General features: G+C 46.2%; 1 protein-coding gene across 1 annotated transcript; it reads left to right on the forward strand.

Moving 5' to 3' along the window:
• The first annotated feature begins 4,561 nt into the window (after positions 1–4,561).
• LOC118080109 (zinc finger protein RFP-like) lies at positions 4,562–14,936 on the forward strand. The gene is made up of 7 exons (XM_035105039.3): positions 4,562–4,978; positions 6,086–6,181; positions 8,178–8,408; positions 9,388–9,410; positions 10,121–10,236; positions 12,464–12,517; positions 14,252–14,936. Exons 1-7 carry the CDS (start codon positions 4,562–4,564, stop codon positions 14,803–14,805), a joined length of 1,491 nt encoding a protein of 496 aa, XP_034960930.3. The 3' UTR covers positions 14,806–14,936.
• The last annotated feature ends 1,390 nt before the right edge of the window (positions 14,937–16,326 follow it).

The raw sequence follows: 16,326 nt of genomic DNA on the forward strand, positions 1-16,326 counted from the left end.
TCCTTAACCTTTTTATTGCGTTCTGTGAGGCTCACTTTCAAGGAAATGCCAGATTGCGGCCATGTTACCTTCCCAAGGAATTTAGTTTTGGCTCAACCAGCCAGGCACGACCACCCCATTTTGCATGTGGTAGGTGAGAGGTTGCACCAAAAGCTTCCATGGGCATAACCAGGATTTAGGAAGGGCAGATATTGTGTTGGGGGGGGCAGAAATGAGTTATCTGTGACACAATTGGCCAGTTGAGTATTTTTATTTATTTACTTGGCAGCTGCCCCCCTCCCCGCTATGCCCATGGCAGCTCTCCTTCACCCTCAAACCCTAGAGTGAAATATTTTGATTTCCTTTTGAATAACACAAAAACACTATGCATATATGGTGTACATTTTTTAGTGATAATCTTAATTGCTTTATCCTTTTTTGTAAACCGCTTTGGGAGATTTTCCCCTATAACTGAGCCATATATAAAATTTTATGAAATCAAAAAATACAGAAAGATCCCACCCCCCCAAAAAAGCTCATAAAGATCCCGTACAAAAAAATTTAAATCTTAATTCATATCCTGGTTGGCTCTCCTTCCTTGGAAGTTTCTAAGCAGAGGTGGGATGGCCACCTGTCACGGATGCTTTAGCAGAGATTCCTGCATTGCAGGGGGTTGGACTAGAGGACCCTCGGGGGTCCCTTCCAACTCTAAAATTCTAATAATTCCCTACACAGAGGTTTCAGAGAGAGGACTCTTTCAGTATCGTGGGAAATAAAAAAATTCCTTCAGTAGCACCTTAAAGACCAACTAAGTTTATATTTAAAAAATGTCTATCTGGGTTGCTGTTCTTTTAATTTAAATTTACATTACCTTACCTCTTTTAATTACCTTTACCTCTTTTAAAAATATAAACTTAGTTGGTCTTTAAGGTGCTACTGAAGGAATTTTTAAGGTGCTACTGAAGGAATTTTTTTATTTTGCTTCGACTCAGACCAACACGGCTACCCACCTGTAACTAGTATCGTGGGAGGCAGCTAACTACGGTATTCCCAATTCCCACCCCAGACAGCATCGCTAGAAGGGCTGGAAAGAAGCGAGGGGGCGGTGCGTGGGTGTGCTGTAATTGCCCTTGGTCCGGTCGGCCCCTCTCCCCGATTGGACGGAGGAGCTCTCGCGGGGCGCAGCCTGAGCCTCCCTGACCAATCCCAGGCGAGGCGCTTTCGAATTTTCAGAGGGACTAGCGCCTTCTCCCCCGCACTTTTGGTTTGCCTCCCATTCGCAGCCTGAGAAAGCAGCGTTCGCTCTGCAAGCGGAAAAGCTAAGGTGATGGTTTTCTACAGCAGGGCTGTGAGAAGCGAGAGAGCCTTTTTTGGGGGTGGGGGGGTGCTTGGGTGGTCCCCTGTCCTGAGCCAACAAAACAAGCCACCGTGCAAGAGGTTAAATCCTCCTCCTCTTTCGGAGAAATATTAGAGAGTTTGCGTTGGATTTGGTTGCATTTTCTTCCCTCCAACGAGCGCAAGATGGCGCACGTGGTTCTCTTCCCGTTCTAAAACGCTTACAGTATGTCTAATTTGATGATGTTTGTTTCTAAATTCTTTCTTTTTTTTTAACCCGGTGTTTTAAATGGCTGTGACCTGCCCTGAGGCCTGGGTAGGTAGTAAATCAAATACAGTCAGTAAAAAAAAATGTCTATCTGGGTTGCTGTTCTTTTAATTTAAATTTACATTTACTTTACCTCTTTTAATTGCCTTCTGGATTTCAGCTGCTTTTCATCTACCGTTTTTACTAGAGCCTGCTTTGATTAAGCGGTTTATAAATGCTATTAGAATGAAAAGTGAAACACACAGGTTTAGCAAAGGGGTGTGTAAGAGAAAGTTAGAGCTAGGGCTAAGCGTTTCGAAGTGCCAATTTTTAAAATGCCCACCCCACCCCCGAGTTTGCATCAGGGTGTGGTTAGCAGCCAAGAAAGCCAGCTTTCAGGTTGGAGGCAAAGCGAGGGAAGGCAGGGCATTGCTGTTTCAATGTGTTGTTAGCCCCACTCCGATTCAATATTAAATGCTGGACGTTAAACATTTCAGCTATCAGCTCCCCTTTCCCATCTATGGTCCATTTGTGCCACAGCCCCATAGGAAAGTTTTATTCTACTTGAACTGTGCCCAGCAGTATTTGAAATGGTATTCAGACGATTTGTGAAGGCGTATCTTCTTCCTCGGGAGTTGCCTGCTCCTTTATTTTATTATTGAATTGTGTTTATATCACATTTCCTCCGAAGAGCTCAAGGTGGCATTCAGCCTTTTCACTCACCCTCCTATTTTTCAGGGTTTTTTCAACAGCCCTGTTAGGCTGAGAGTTGGTGACTGGCCCAAGGTCACCCAGCCAGCTTCATGTCTGGTTGCTGGGGATTTTAACACTGGTCTCCTGAATTTCTGTTTTTATAATGCTGTTTTTGTGCATTTTGTGTGTGAGAGAGAGGGGGGGAGGTCGTTTAGTCTTTATTTGTTATTTTGGTATGTCCCCTGGGAATTTTAAAGTGGTTTAGGCATGGATTTTGAATGAGATAAATAAAATCTCAAAAGAATACAGTTCTTGAGCATGTGCAGAGTAATAATGACTCTGAGATTTCTCTTCCAAAATTGCAAGTACTGCTCTTCCTCCTCATAGAAAGAAAAACACACTAAAAAGAAAAGGTGGAAACAGGAGCCCTCTTTTGCTTTCAGCTTTGTCTAGCACAGGCATGTCCAAAGTCTGTTTTGGGGGCCTAATCTGGCCCTCTGATCAGTTTAATCGGGTCCCCACAGGCAGTTCCTTCTCTGGGTTCTAAAAAAATCTCAAAACCTTTGGTCAGCCCTCCTGCATGTTCACTTCATCAAATCTGGCCCTCTTTGAAAAAAGTTTGAGCACCCCTGGTCTAGCACAACAAAAGGACAAAAAGCAGGATGTGGGGGAGGAAACCTTTTTTAAAGAAACAGCTTGATTGGTAGAATTAAGCAGCAATGGAAAATTTAGTTTTTTCTCAGTGCACACAGCCAAGCTCTGCAGATTCCTCTTCATTTTCCCCCAGTCTATCTTAAGGAGCAAGAGTTGTGTCTGTACCGGGATGGCTGGTGGTTTGGGTGATGGTAAAGGAAGGGACGGATTACCCCATATAAAATAATCAGAGCAGCAGAGGAATGAATGTAAAAGAACAAGGGGGGGGGGAACCCTTAAAGGAATTTCTAAGACCACTAATACATTAAAAGAAAAAAAGAGGTGTGCGAAAGCAGTCATATGGACCCTGGGGGTCTCAGTGGGTCTCCCTGACCCTATCTCCCACAGTTCTAGGCAGGGGGAGGCAGTGCGGTATAGTGGTGCATTCAACTGCTGTGGCGGAAAGATGCAATAAAGACAGCGCTTGTTTGTTAGCCGGAAGTTAGTTCCGGCACCTCTCAGGTGGGTGCCATTGCCATTTAAAGAGAACAAGGGAGGCGTTCATTTTTTTCTAGAAAAATGTTGTTGTTTAGTCATGTCCAACTCTTCTTGATCCCATGGACCAGAGCACGCCAGGCACTCCTATCTTCCACGGCCACCCACAGTTTGGTCAAACTCATGTTGGTAGCTTCGAGAACACTGTCCAACCATCTCGTCCTCTGTCGTCCCCTTCTCCTAGTGCCCTCCATCTTTCCCAACATCAGGGTCTTTTCCAGGGAGTTTTCTCTTCGCATGAGGTGGCCAGAGTACTGGAGCCTCAGCTTCACGATCTGTCCTTCCAGTGAGCACTCAGGGCTGATTTCCTTCCGAATGGATAGGTTTGATCTTCCTGCAGTCCATGGGACTCTCAAGAGTCTCCTCCAGCACCATAATTCAAAAGCATCAATTCTTCGGCGATCAGCCTTCTCTATGGTCCAGCTCTCACTTCCATACATCACTCCTGGGAAAACCATAGCTTTAACTATACGGACCTTTGTTGGCAAGGTGATGTCTCTGCTTTTTAAGATGCTGTCTAGGTTTGTCATTGCTTTTCTCCCAAGAAGCAGGCGTCTTGTGTTAATTTCGTGACTGCTGTCACCATCTGCAGTGATCAAGGAGCCCAAGAAAGTAAAATCTCTCACTGCCTCCATTTCTTCCCCTTCTATTTGCCAGGAGGTGATGGGAGCAGGGGCCATGATCTTGGTATTTTTGATGTTGAGCTTCAGACCATATTTTGCGCTCTCCTCTTTCACCCTCATTAAAAGGTTCTTTAATTCCTCCTCACTTTCTGCCATCAAGGTTGGGTCATCTGCATATCTGAGGTTGTTGATATTTCTTCCGGCAGTCTTAATTCTAGAAAAATAGCATTGGGTAAAGATTTAGTGATTAAATAAACAAAGCACTGCCTTCATTGGGTTGGACAAATTCATGGTGGAGAGAGCTATCAATGATGACCATATCAGTGAAAATGCTCCACTGAATAGCAGGGGGAGAGGGATGTTGCCTTCACATCCTGCTCGCAGGCTTTTGGTTGGTCACTGTGAGAAAACCTTGCAGGCCTTCGATGGGCCTTTGGCCTGATCCACAGAGCTCTCGCTAACTAAGCCTGTCCTTTTGCTTCAAAGGGAGGCAGCCATGGCAAGCAGGGGTCCCACCACCACGTCGTTCTACGATGAAGCAACCTGTCCCATCTGCATGGAGTATTTCAAAGACCCAGTGACTGTAGACTGCGGGCACAACTTCTGCCAAGCCTGTATCACCCGACATTTGGGAGAGTCCAACGCAGACCCTTCCTGCCCGCAGTGCAGAGAAAAGCTTGAGCCAAATAACTTCAGCCCAAACCGGCAACTGGCAAACCTTACCGTGCTTGTCAAGAAAGTTCAGGAGGGAAGAGAAGCCGAGGGAAAGGGTGGGGTATGCAAGGGGCACAGGGAACCCCTGAAACTCTTCTGCATGGATGACCAAGTCCCCATCTGCATGGTGTGCACCAGGTCCAACTTGCACAGAGGCCACAGCGTGTTTCCCGCTGAAGAGGCTGCTCACCAGTATAAGGTAGGAAATTGCCGTAGCAGGTGGGTGAGGAGCAGCGTTTGAAATTAGCCAGGCGCCGGGCGCATTTTGCACCTGGCTACCAGCCACTTGCAGCCAAGGGAAGATGCCTGGGTGCCAGGATGGCGTCTGACATCTCCACCATCTGGAGATCCTTGGATCTGGACTGTTTTCACACACTAATACCCCCACCCTGTAGAATTCTATCCATTATATTTTATCTGCACAATCGGAATGAATATCTGGAACCCAAATGCTTCTCCTGTGGATCCTGAGCAAGAACAGTCACCGTTAAGGAAAAGAGGCAGAAATAGGCTGATATATACTGTATGTGAACTGTCCCTGGATCAAGTGACTTTTAAAAGGGACGTGGGTGGCACTGTGGTATAAACCCCTGAGCCTCTTGGGCTTGCCAATCGGAAGGTCGGTGGTTTGAATTTCTACGACAGGGTGAGCTCCCGTTGCTCGGTCCCAGCTCCTGCCAACCTAGCAGTTTGAAAGCACACCAGTGCAAGTAGATAAATAGGTAGAGCGGGAAGTTAAATGGCATTTCCGTGCGCTCTGGTTTCTGTCACGGTGTTCTGTTGCGCCAGAAGCAGTTTAGTCTTGCTGGCCACATGACATGGAAAGTTGTCTGTGGACAAACGCCGGCTCCCTCGGCCTGAAAGCGAGAAGAGCGCCGAAACCCCATAGTCATCTTTGACTGGACTTAACCGTCCAGGGGTCCTTTACCTTCTTCTTTTTTTAAGTGACTTTTCTTTAAGTTCTCAAAGCTCTTAACCTAGCTGAAGGTTGTCATCTGAACTAGCCAGATGTTTAACTGAGAATCAATGGCAGTCTGTCCATCATTTGAAAAATAAGACTTTAGAGCCGTCTTACCCCAAAATGGCAACTAGGCATTCCGTTTTGGCAACTGTAAACTTGGTTTCAGGAGTCCTTTAGCACCTAGCTTAAACATCTGAGTTTAAAATAGGTGCTTAAGGGGAGGCAGGCAGGGCAGGGGGAGAATCTGTTGCCTTGAATCGGGCTTTGTTTTCTAAGGAAATGACTGGTTAACATCAGGTGGGCTGAACCCCTGACAGAGCTAAATGACTTTTCTGTTCTCTTCAGGAGAGAATTGGTGTCCGTGTGAAGTCTTTGAAGCAAGAGAGGAAAGGGCTTCTGGACCGGAAATTAGCTAAAGAGGAGAAAAGGCAGAAATGTCTGGTAGGTGTATGTCATTGCGGTGGGGAATCTGTGGGCCGGTATTTACAGATTGGGCAGGGGCCACCCACCTATCCATCATATGACATCATGGCCAAGTGACTGATAAGGTCACCCGTCAAGGTCAACCTGCAGGGCTGAGAGGGGGAGGGGTTTGCCTCTCCAGCAAATTTCATGCAGACAATCTCTTGCCAGAGAAATTGTGGGTACGATATTGAGGCAAGGTGCCTCCTTTTCTGTACCCGCAAGTTCTAAGCAACCAGTCGTGTCGGTTTTTTATAATTCTGACCTCCCCAGCTTGGTGCCCTCGAGATGGTTTTAAAAATAAATAAATTAATTATTAAGATTTTCAGAATAAACTAGTCTAAACAAAAATAAAAACAGAAAAACAAGAATACAAATCCTCTCTCCATGGGCATAGCCAAGGGGGAGTGGCAGTAAAAATAAATACAAATCTGAAATTCTGTCCCCCTAACGAAAGCCTGCCCACCCCCCAAAAAATCCTGGCTACTCCCATGTCTCTCTCACAGGTACAGTGGTACCTAATGTTGCGAACAGGATCCCTTCTGGCCGCCCATTCACAACATGAAAAGGCCGCAACATGAATCGCCGCATCTGCGCATGCGTGTGATGCAATGTGATGCTTCTGCACATGCGCAAAATGTGATTTAGCACTTCTGTGCATGTGCACACAGGTTACAGACACACTGAACCCGGAAGTAACCCGTTCTGGACTTCCAGGTTTGGCGCATCCGTAACCTGAAAAGACTCAGCATGAAGCGGATGTATCATGAGGTATGACTGTAGATCTTAACTCTTATCTCACTACGAAAGAGGTAAACTCTCCCAGCTGTCCCTTGGGAGCTTCTCTTCCCATCAGCCCCAACAAAGACAACCAAAGACCAGGGATGGTGGGATTTGTTGTTCAGCAATATCTGAAGGGCCCAAGGTTCCCCAACCTGACCCACCTCTTCCAGTGCTGGATTTACGTACAGTGGTGCCTTGCTTAACGAATTCCCTGCTTAACGAAATTTCCGCTTAACGAAAGGATTTTTTGAGAGGAGGTTGCCTCGCTAGACGAATTCGTTTTATGAAAAATTCATCTAGCGAATCGCGGTTTCCCATAGGAATGCATTGAAATTCAATTAATGTGTTCCTATGGGCAAATAAATAAATAAATAAATAAATAAATGCATTCCTATGGGATTCGCTAGACGAATTTTTCGTTATAAGAAAAGACCCGTGGAATGAATTAAATTCGTCTAGCGAGGCACCACTCTATAAGCTGAAGAAGCTGTAGCTTAGGGCCCCACTCCCTTGGGGGGCCCCCCCCAAAATAAAGGAAAACAAAAACAAAACAAAAACTGCCCAAAAAAATTGTCTTGCGAAGTGCAGCCATAGAAAGCTTCGTCTTGCGAGTCACCAACAACATCGCAAAACGCTTTCGTCTTGCGAGTTTTTCATTGCACGAGGCATTCGTCTTGTGAGGTACCACTGTATTTTGTTATGTGAAATGGCTTTAGACACCTATGATGTTGTTGTTGTTCAATCGTTTAGTCGTGTCTGATTCTTTGTAACCCCATGGACCAGAGCACGCCTGTTGTCTTTGTCCATGGAGTTTTCTTGGCAGGGATACTGGAGTGGCTTGCCAGTTCCTGCTCCAGGTGGATCACGTTTAGTCAAAACTCTCCACTATGACCTGTCCATCTTGGGTGGCCCTGCACGGCATAGCTCATAGCTTCTCTGAGTTATTCAAGCCCCTTTGCCACGACAAGGCAGTGATCCATGAAGGAGAGACACCTATGAGGTCCATAAATTACCATATAGCATTATATTCAACACACAAAAACAGTGGCAATTTGTTGTTGACAAAGGACAGCTGGACATATAAAGGGCCCCATTACCTTCAGTAGCTTAGGGCCTCATCAAACCTAAATCTGGCCCTGCTCTTCTCCCTTATTATTATTAATTTTTTTAATGTCTTCTCTCCCACTCCCAGGAGCAGTTAGAAACAGAGAAGCAGAATATCACGTCCGCCTTTGAGAAAATGCACGAGTTCCTCGTTCAGAAACAGCACCTCTGGCTAGACCAGTTGGAAGACCTGACCAAAGAGCTGGAGAGGAAGCAGGAAGAAAACCTCGCCAGAGTCTCCAAGGAGATTTCCCGGCTCAATGTGCTAATCACGGAGATGGGAGGGAAGTGCCAGCAGCCCCCAAGTGAATTCTTGCAGGTGAGACTTGGAATCACATATGCACATTTCCGGTCCCTTGGAATGAAGGAGGCATGATCCTAGGAACGGCCATTTGCTTTCCACAGACAAAGAAATCGCCACTAGGACAAGAGGAAGACCTGTATGTGTTTTGTTGTTGTTGTTTAGTCGTGTCCGACTCTTCGTGACCCCATGGACCAGAGCACGCCAGGCACTCCTGTCTTCTACTGCCTCCTGCAGTTTGGTCAGACTCATGTTGGTAGCTTCGAGAACACTGTCCAGCCATCTCGTCCTCTGTCGTCCCCTTCTCCTAGTGCCCTCAATCTTTCCCAACATCAGGGTCTTTTCCAGGGAGTCTTCTCTTCTCATGAGGTGGCCAAAGTATTGGAGCCTCAGCTTCAGGATCTGTCCTTCCAGGGAGCACTCAGGGCTGATTTCCTTAAGAATTGATAGGTTTGATCTTCTTGCAGTCCATGGGACTCTCAAGAGTCTCCTCCAACGCCATAATTCAAAAGCATCAATTCTTCGGCGATCAGCCTTCTCAATGGTCCAGCTCTCACTTCCATACATCACTACTGGGAAAACCATAGCTTTAACTATACGGACCTTTGTAGGCAAGGTGATGTCTCTGCTTTTTAAGATGCTGTCTAGGTTTGTCATGGCTTTTCTCCCAAGAAGCAGGCGTCTTTTAATTTCGTGACTGCTGTCACCATCTGCAGTGATCAAGGAGCCCAAGAAAGTAAAATCTCTCACTGCCTCCATTTCTTCCCCTTCTATTTGCCAGGAGGTGACGGGACCAGAGGCCATGATCTTAGTTTTTTTTGATGTTGAACTTCAGACCATATTTTGCGCTCTCCTCTTTCACCCTCATTAAAAGGTTCTTTAATTCCTCCTCACTTTCTGCCATCAAGGTTGTGTCATCTGCATATCTGAGGTTGTTGATATTTCTTCTGGCAATCTTTGTCTGTGTAGCTGAGATTTATTTCTCTCTTTCTTTCAGGACGTTAGCCATGCAATCAGTAGGTATGTAGCTCCCCTTTTTGTGTCCTTTGCTCTTTGCATGGACGAGTTTCGGTCACACTGGGGGTGTTCCTGCAAACAAATGACACCGTTTTCCTTCACTGTGTGTGGTTCACACTGTTGTTTGTCTCTTTTAATTTTGAGTTGGTGCTGCCCTGCTATTTTTCCGGGGGGGGGGAGGTCCTCGCCCCCTCACACATTTGTTTTCATTTTAAAAAAAAACAAGCATAAATGGATCTCTGCAAAATATGGTTCTAATATTCCTTAGATACAATCAACTGCTGCAAGCAGTTTTCTTCGTAGGGATAATATGGAAGATTGTGACTTTCTTATTTCCTCTGCAATCTGAGAGCTGTCTACCTGCTTTGGGGGTTTCATGGTGGATATTTTGTCAACGACAAAAGGATACAATTTTGGCCTGATCCAGGAGGTCTCTCCCTACTTTAGGAGAGAAGCTCTTTTTTAATTACTATTTTACATTGTTTTATGTGACCCACTTGGAGGTTTTTTTTTCCCTTTTATGATTAAGTGGTCTGCCTTTTTTATTTTTACTACAAATAAATTTTAAAACGTACAAGAGGTCTCAAGCTTTAAAACGCCAGGCCCAGGCACTTGTTCAAGAGTGGTTCTTGAGTTAAAAGCCTGTCTTGTCCTTTAATGATACAAGTTCACGGGAGAATGTCATTAATTTATCATTTTGTACTTCCTTCCAGGTGTGAAGAGAATTTAGTAGAGCCTGTGGTGGACCTTCATTCCTGTTTGGAACCCCATTCCAGAATCGCCGTTCAGAAAAGCATTGCTTTAAAGGAGGCCATGGAGGATTACAAAGGTACAATTTGTTGATGTGTACGCAGCGTTTACTCTTGGGTTTTCTTCTTCTAATAGACTTGCAGCAGAGTCTCCTTTTAATTGAGTATCTTTATTATTTACAAAAAGTTACACTGGTTGAATACAAATAAAATAACACAATTCTTTCCTCTTCCACCCATCTGGCCAGAGACTCATGCTCATTTGCACACTGACCCTTGTTGATCACACGCCTTTAATAAAGGCACCTGTTGCTGGGTAGATTTTTCTATTGCCCAGCAACCTGTTCAAGACCAATTCTCAAGTTCTTTCCAGAATATTCCAACACAGTTGACATTTGAAGGAAGGGAAATGGCTACAAGTGTTCTCAGAAAGCTCCAATTTCACACTCCTCTGCAACGAATGTCGTTTAAAAAGGGGGTTGGGAATCCATTCCCCTGCAAGGTCCCTCAGTAGGTGTTCAAAAAAGAGGCATTGCCTGCTTCTGTTTCTCCTTCACACAATCTATATTCCAGCTACAGAATTTGCCGCCACAAGTTGTAAGGCTGCTGTCTTAGATGAGTTTACAAAAGGCTCTTGGTGGCTACAAGTCATGATAGCTGCAGGTCCTGTGAAGGTCCTGAAGAGTAGGTGGGTTCCCACGAGGCAAGACACAATGATAACATCAAGAACCTTTATTGAACTAACAGAACTCGACAACAGCGGCAAAGCAACTGCTTATATACATTTCTGAAGGCCTGGACCACTCCCACTCCTAACGCGATTGGCTGTGTCCCAACTTCCAAGCTGTGAATCATGACTCAGAGTTTAAGGGCCAATGGCAGAGGCCCAAATCCTGAAATGTCCTGTGATTGGATACCATGTATCGAATCAGAACACGGGGGCTCAGAATCCATAATCCAGACTCAGGCTCAGGCAAACGCAGCCCACTGAATAAATAACAGGTCCCGTCGGTAGTATTTTGGAAGGTGGGTGCCTTTGATGGCCACAGGGTGATAATCTAAACTGGGGGCAGGAACTGGATGCAACTGTTGGAGCAGATTGTCGTTTCTCCACTCCCCTGTGAGCCAAGTAGGACCGATCAAGGGTATGTGACCCCATGCCCACCTATCACCTAAGGATGCCAGGCGACCCTTTGTGGCATGCTCAGTAGGGCAGGTGGGCATGGTTGACCGAAAAGGCTTCATGGGTATAAATGGGCAGATACAGCACCACCATTGCTCTGTCTCTGCCCCAATTAGCAAAAAGTCTCAGAGTGCACCAGCACAAATGGAAAGTGCCTCCTCTTCCTGCTTTGGGAATCCTCCCCTCACTTTCACCTCCGTATGTTGTTGGACTTGCTATTCCCGATAGACATGTTGTACAGGCTTCAAGAATAAAATGTTACTCCAAACAGCATGATCTCAATTTAAATGCTGACTCCGTAAGGTTTTCTGTGCCTTGAGAGAGCTGATTTTTGTTGTTGTTGTTGTTGTTGTTGTTCATGAAAATCACCATTGAAATAAAACTGATATACCGCAGGGCGGTTCACAAGATAAAATTACAATATAAAAACACAAAATACATAAAATATATACAAAAGGGGCTGGATAACCACACACACAGAGTTAAAATAATTTTAAAAAATGCAATTACAGAGCAGTTTAAAAGAATGTAAGCAGTACTCTCTGCTGGGCGATAGCAGTCCTTTTGTAGTCTGTCAGGCCCCACTCTAGGCCAGGTGAAGTAAGGCAGAAGCAGGTTCCATAATAATAATAATAATAATAATAATAATAATAATAATAATAATAATTTATTATTTATACCCCGCCCATCTGGCTGGGTCTCCCCAGAATAAAACACAATAATCTATTAAACATTAAAAGCCTCCCTGAACAGGGCTGCCTTCAGATGTCTTCTAAAAGTCTGGTAGTTGTTTTCCTTTTTGACATCTGTTGGGAGGGCGTTCCACAGGGTAGGCGCCACCACCGAGAAGGCCCTCTGCCTAGTTCCCTGCAACTTGGCTTCTCGCAACGAGGGAACCGCCAGAAGGCCCTCGGTGCTGGACCTCAGTGTCCGGGCAGAATGATGGAGATGGAGACGCTCCTTCAGGTATACTGGACCGAGGCCATTTAGGGCTTTAAAGGTCAGCACCAACACTTTGAATTGTGCTCGGAAACGTACCTCAGACTCTCTGCAGAAGTTCCTTCCTTGCACATGGCCATTTGCTTTATGTTTGAGGGTTTGAGCAATTTCCCCCTCCTCCGCAGATTCCCTGGAGCGAGCTATGGATGCAAGCAACTTGGAGCAAGCTGTGAACACAGGTAACCTCCCAGGGGAGACAGAGAGAGAGGGGACATTTTAGCAGGAGGTGGTCCTTAGGCATTGGGGTCCAAGAGAGCCCCCTCTGCATAACCCAGGGGGGCTACTTTTGCAATGAGGGCGTACGGGAGATGGAACAGCATAGGATGAGGTGCAATGCCCTGAGGACAGGATCACACTTCAGAATGACCTTAACAGATTAGACAACTGGGCCAAAGCAAACAAGATGAATTTTAACAAGGAGAAATGTAAAGTACTACACTTGGGCAAAAAAAATGAAAGGCACAAATACAGGATGGGAGACACCTGGCTTGAGAGCAGTACATGTGAAAAGGATCTAGGAGTCTTGGTAGACCACAAACTTGACATGAGTCAGCAGTGTGATGCAGCAGCTAAAAAAGCCAATGCAATTCTGGGCTGCATCAATAGGAGTATAGCATCTAGATCAAGGGAAGTAATAGTACCACTGTATTCTGCTCTGGTCAGACCTCACCTGGAGTACTGTGTCCAGTTCTGGGCACCACAGTTCAAGAAGGATACTGATAAGCTGGAACGTGTCCAGAAGAGGGCAACCAAAATGGTCAAAGGCCTGGAAACGATGCCTTATGAGGAACGGCTTAGGGAGCTGGGTATGTTTAGCCTGGAGAAGAGAAGGTTAAGGGGTGATATGATAACCATGTTCAAATATATAAAAGGATGTCATATAGAGGAGGGAGAAAGGTTGTTTTCTGCTGCTCCAGAGAAGCGGACATGGAGCAATGGATTCAAACTACAAGAAAGAAGATTCCACCTAAACATTAGGAAGAACTTCCTGACAGTAAGAGCTGTTCGGCAGTGGAATTTGCTGCCAAGGAGTGTGGTGGAGTCTCCTTCTTTGGAGGTCTTTAAGCAGAGGCTTGACAGCCATCTGTCAGGAATGCTTTGATGGTGTTTCCTGCTTGGCAGGGGGTTGGACTGGATGGCCCTTGTGGTCTCTTCCAACTCTATGATTCTATGATTCTATGAGTGGGAGATGAAATGGCACTCCGGCCACAAACTCACAAAATTGGTTGAGGAACCTGTGGCTGTTTGCTGTGCCTCCTGCCTACATTCAGCTGAGGTTTTGGGGAAGGGGTTGGGGGGTGATTCTGCAACAGCTGAATATTATCCTTTGCATGGGAAGCTGTGTTGTACTGACTCCAACAAAAGTGGTACCTTGGTGCTTGAACGGATTCTGTTCCGGAAGTCCGTTTGACTTCCGAAAACGTTCGGAAACCACGGCGCGGCTTCCGATTGGTTGCAGGAGCTTCCTGCACTCAATCTGAAAACGTTCGGCTTCCCAAAAAACATTTGCAAACTGGAACACTCACTTCTGGCTTTGCGGCGTTCGGGAGCCAAAACGTCCGAATCACAAGGTGTTCGAGAACCAAGGTATGAACCAAGGTATGACTGTATTGGCCGATCCAGTTCAGTACAGTCAGGGTTTCCTGAACTTAGGTCTACAGCTGTTTTTGGACTACAACTCCCATCATCTCAGACTCTAGCTAGCAGGGGTGGTGGGAATTGTAGCTGGAGATCCGTATTTGGAGAATCCTGGTCTACTCTGACTGGTAGGGACCTTCCGGCTTCTCAGGCACAGGTCTGTCCCAGCCTTACCTGGAGATGCCCAGAATTGAACCTGGTGCCTTCGACATGCAAGGCACGCACCTCTACCGCCTTCTTCCCTGAAGCTGCTCAGTCTTCCCTCTTTCCTGCAGTGAATGTCGTTCTGGATCAAAACACAGCACACCCCTATCTCATTCTCTCTCCGGACCTGAAGAGTGTGCAATGGGAACCGTTGTGGAAGGAGAGGGAATGGAGGAAGAAGAACGTTTCCCAACATTCGGCCAGATTTGACTGGGAGGTCTGTGTGCTCGGCCGCGAGAGGTTCATTTCGGGGACGCAATGGTGGACGGTGGAGGTGTTGGGAGAAGGCAGCTGGACCCTGGGGGTGGCGAGAGACTCGGTCGCGAGGAAAGGAAGCTTCAACGTCAGCCCTGACGAGGGCTTCTGGGCTCTGAGGAAGCCGTTTCGCGACACGTTCCTGCCTCGCGAAGTCTTGGCCCTAACTTTCCCCAAAACGACACCGTTGATGTTGACAAAGGAGCCCAAGAAGATTCTGGTGGCCCTGGACTATCCATTAGGCTGGGTGGGCTTCTTTGACGCCGAGACCGACGAATTCATCTTTGCTTTCCACTCGGGGTCATTTGCTGGGGAGAGTATCAGGCCCTTTTTCCAGCTGCGGGAGAGAGGATTCGCTCTGAAGTGCTGACTCTTGAGTGGGGGGGCCCTATCACCCCACCCAGAAAGGTAGTGACACACTAGAGCAGGCATTCCCAAACTTCGGCCCTCCAGATGTTTTGGCCTACAATTCCCATCATCTCTGACCACTGGTCCTGTTAGCTAGGGATCATGGGAACTGTAGGCCAAAACATCTGGAGGGCGGCAGTTTGGGGGTGCCTGCACTGACTAGAGCTTTATCTGTGACTATATAAGGGCGGTCATTTTAACTGGTTTTCAGGCAGGACTTTGTTTCCTGACCGCAGGTTTTAGATTGTTTCCCCATCTGCTTTATTTGCATGTTTCCAAGAAGGCTGAGAGGCCCTCCTTGTCATTACTGTGTTTTGAAATAATGATTCCTTCTATCCTTTTTTATATATATAAAATGCTGCAGACAATCAAAAATTTTAGGGGTATTGATCCCGTACCTTTGACGGGGGGAAATGAACAGATTTCAGAATTGCCCTCACTGTGCAGGTGTCGGGGGCAAACAAAAAATGTGAACTCTACCAGAAAACCTTTTCAAAAATTATTTTGGGGGAGAAAGCAGGTTCATTTCAGGATATTGCAATTGGAAGAAGCGTCTAACTGTGCTCACTTTGAGCTTTTTGCATTTATTTCCTTGTGCTTTTTTTCCACCATTCTTTCCCTCCATATGAAGGAATGCAGTATACTGTATATATATATACATCTGTCCCTCAACAACTGCAAAGGGGAAAGTTGCCTCTTTGCAGCCATTCCACGCAATTGGGTCCCCTCCATGACCAGGGACTGTGATCGCAAAGAGTGGTCTGTACTTAAACAGCTGCTCATGCCTTACTCTCTCTTTTGGAAATGTCAAGGGGCGGGTTTTGGGGTGCAATTTTGGAACGGGGCTCACGGTGCACGCCTCTGCTTCGCTTCTACACAAAGAGGCTTGTAGCTGCAATGGGGAGGTCTCACTGGTGAGGAACACATTTCTTTTGGTGGGTGACGGGCTTAGGTAAGTCACGTGACATTCTAGGTCAGGTGCCTGTGAATCTGAGAGCCTAGGCAGGAGTTTCCTGCAGGAGGGGAACCACTATAAAGAGTGGACAAGTGTGGCAGTGGTATGAGGTCAGAATCAGGCAGGCTTAATCCCCATATTTGCAATACGTTTGAAGCTATATCATGCTACTTTGAATAGTCATTGCTTCCCCCCAAAAGAGTCCTAGGAACTGCAGTTTGTTAAGGGTGCTGAGAGTTGTAAGGAGCACCCTATTTCCCTCGCAGAGCTAGACTTTCCCTGGGAATGGGGAATGATTGGAAACCACTCTGGAAATTGAGGCATGTAGGGGTTTCCTAACAACTCTCAGCACCCTTCACAAACTACAGCTCCCAGGATTCATTGGGAGAAGCCGTGCCTGTTCAAAGTGGCACGATACAGCTTTAAATGTTTAGTGCAGGTGGGTCCTTACAGATTGGGACATAACCCCTCGAGTGATTTGATTGCTAATAGGGAGAAATTCCCACTTTTAAAATTAATTCTTATTTT

This window comes from Zootoca vivipara, chromosome 2 (assembly GCF_965207765.1).
Source record: "Zootoca vivipara chromosome 2, rZooViv2.hap1.1, whole genome shotgun sequence".
Classification (NCBI taxonomy): Eukaryota; Metazoa; Chordata; class Lepidosauria; order Squamata; family Lacertidae; genus Zootoca; species Zootoca vivipara.

Coding starts and splice junctions, on each gene's coding strand:
- LOC118080109 (XM_035105039.3), top strand. CDS start 4,562: ATGGCAAGCAGGGGTCCCACCACCACGTCGTTCTACGATGAAGCAACC. Junction 4,979..6,085: donor AGGCTGCTCACCAGTATAAG/GTAGGAAATTGC, acceptor TGTTCTCTTCAG/GAGAGAATTGGTGTCCGTGT. Junction 8,409..9,387: donor CCCCAAGTGAATTCTTGCAG/GTGAGACTTGGA, acceptor TCTTTCTTTCAG/GACGTTAGCCATGCAATCAG.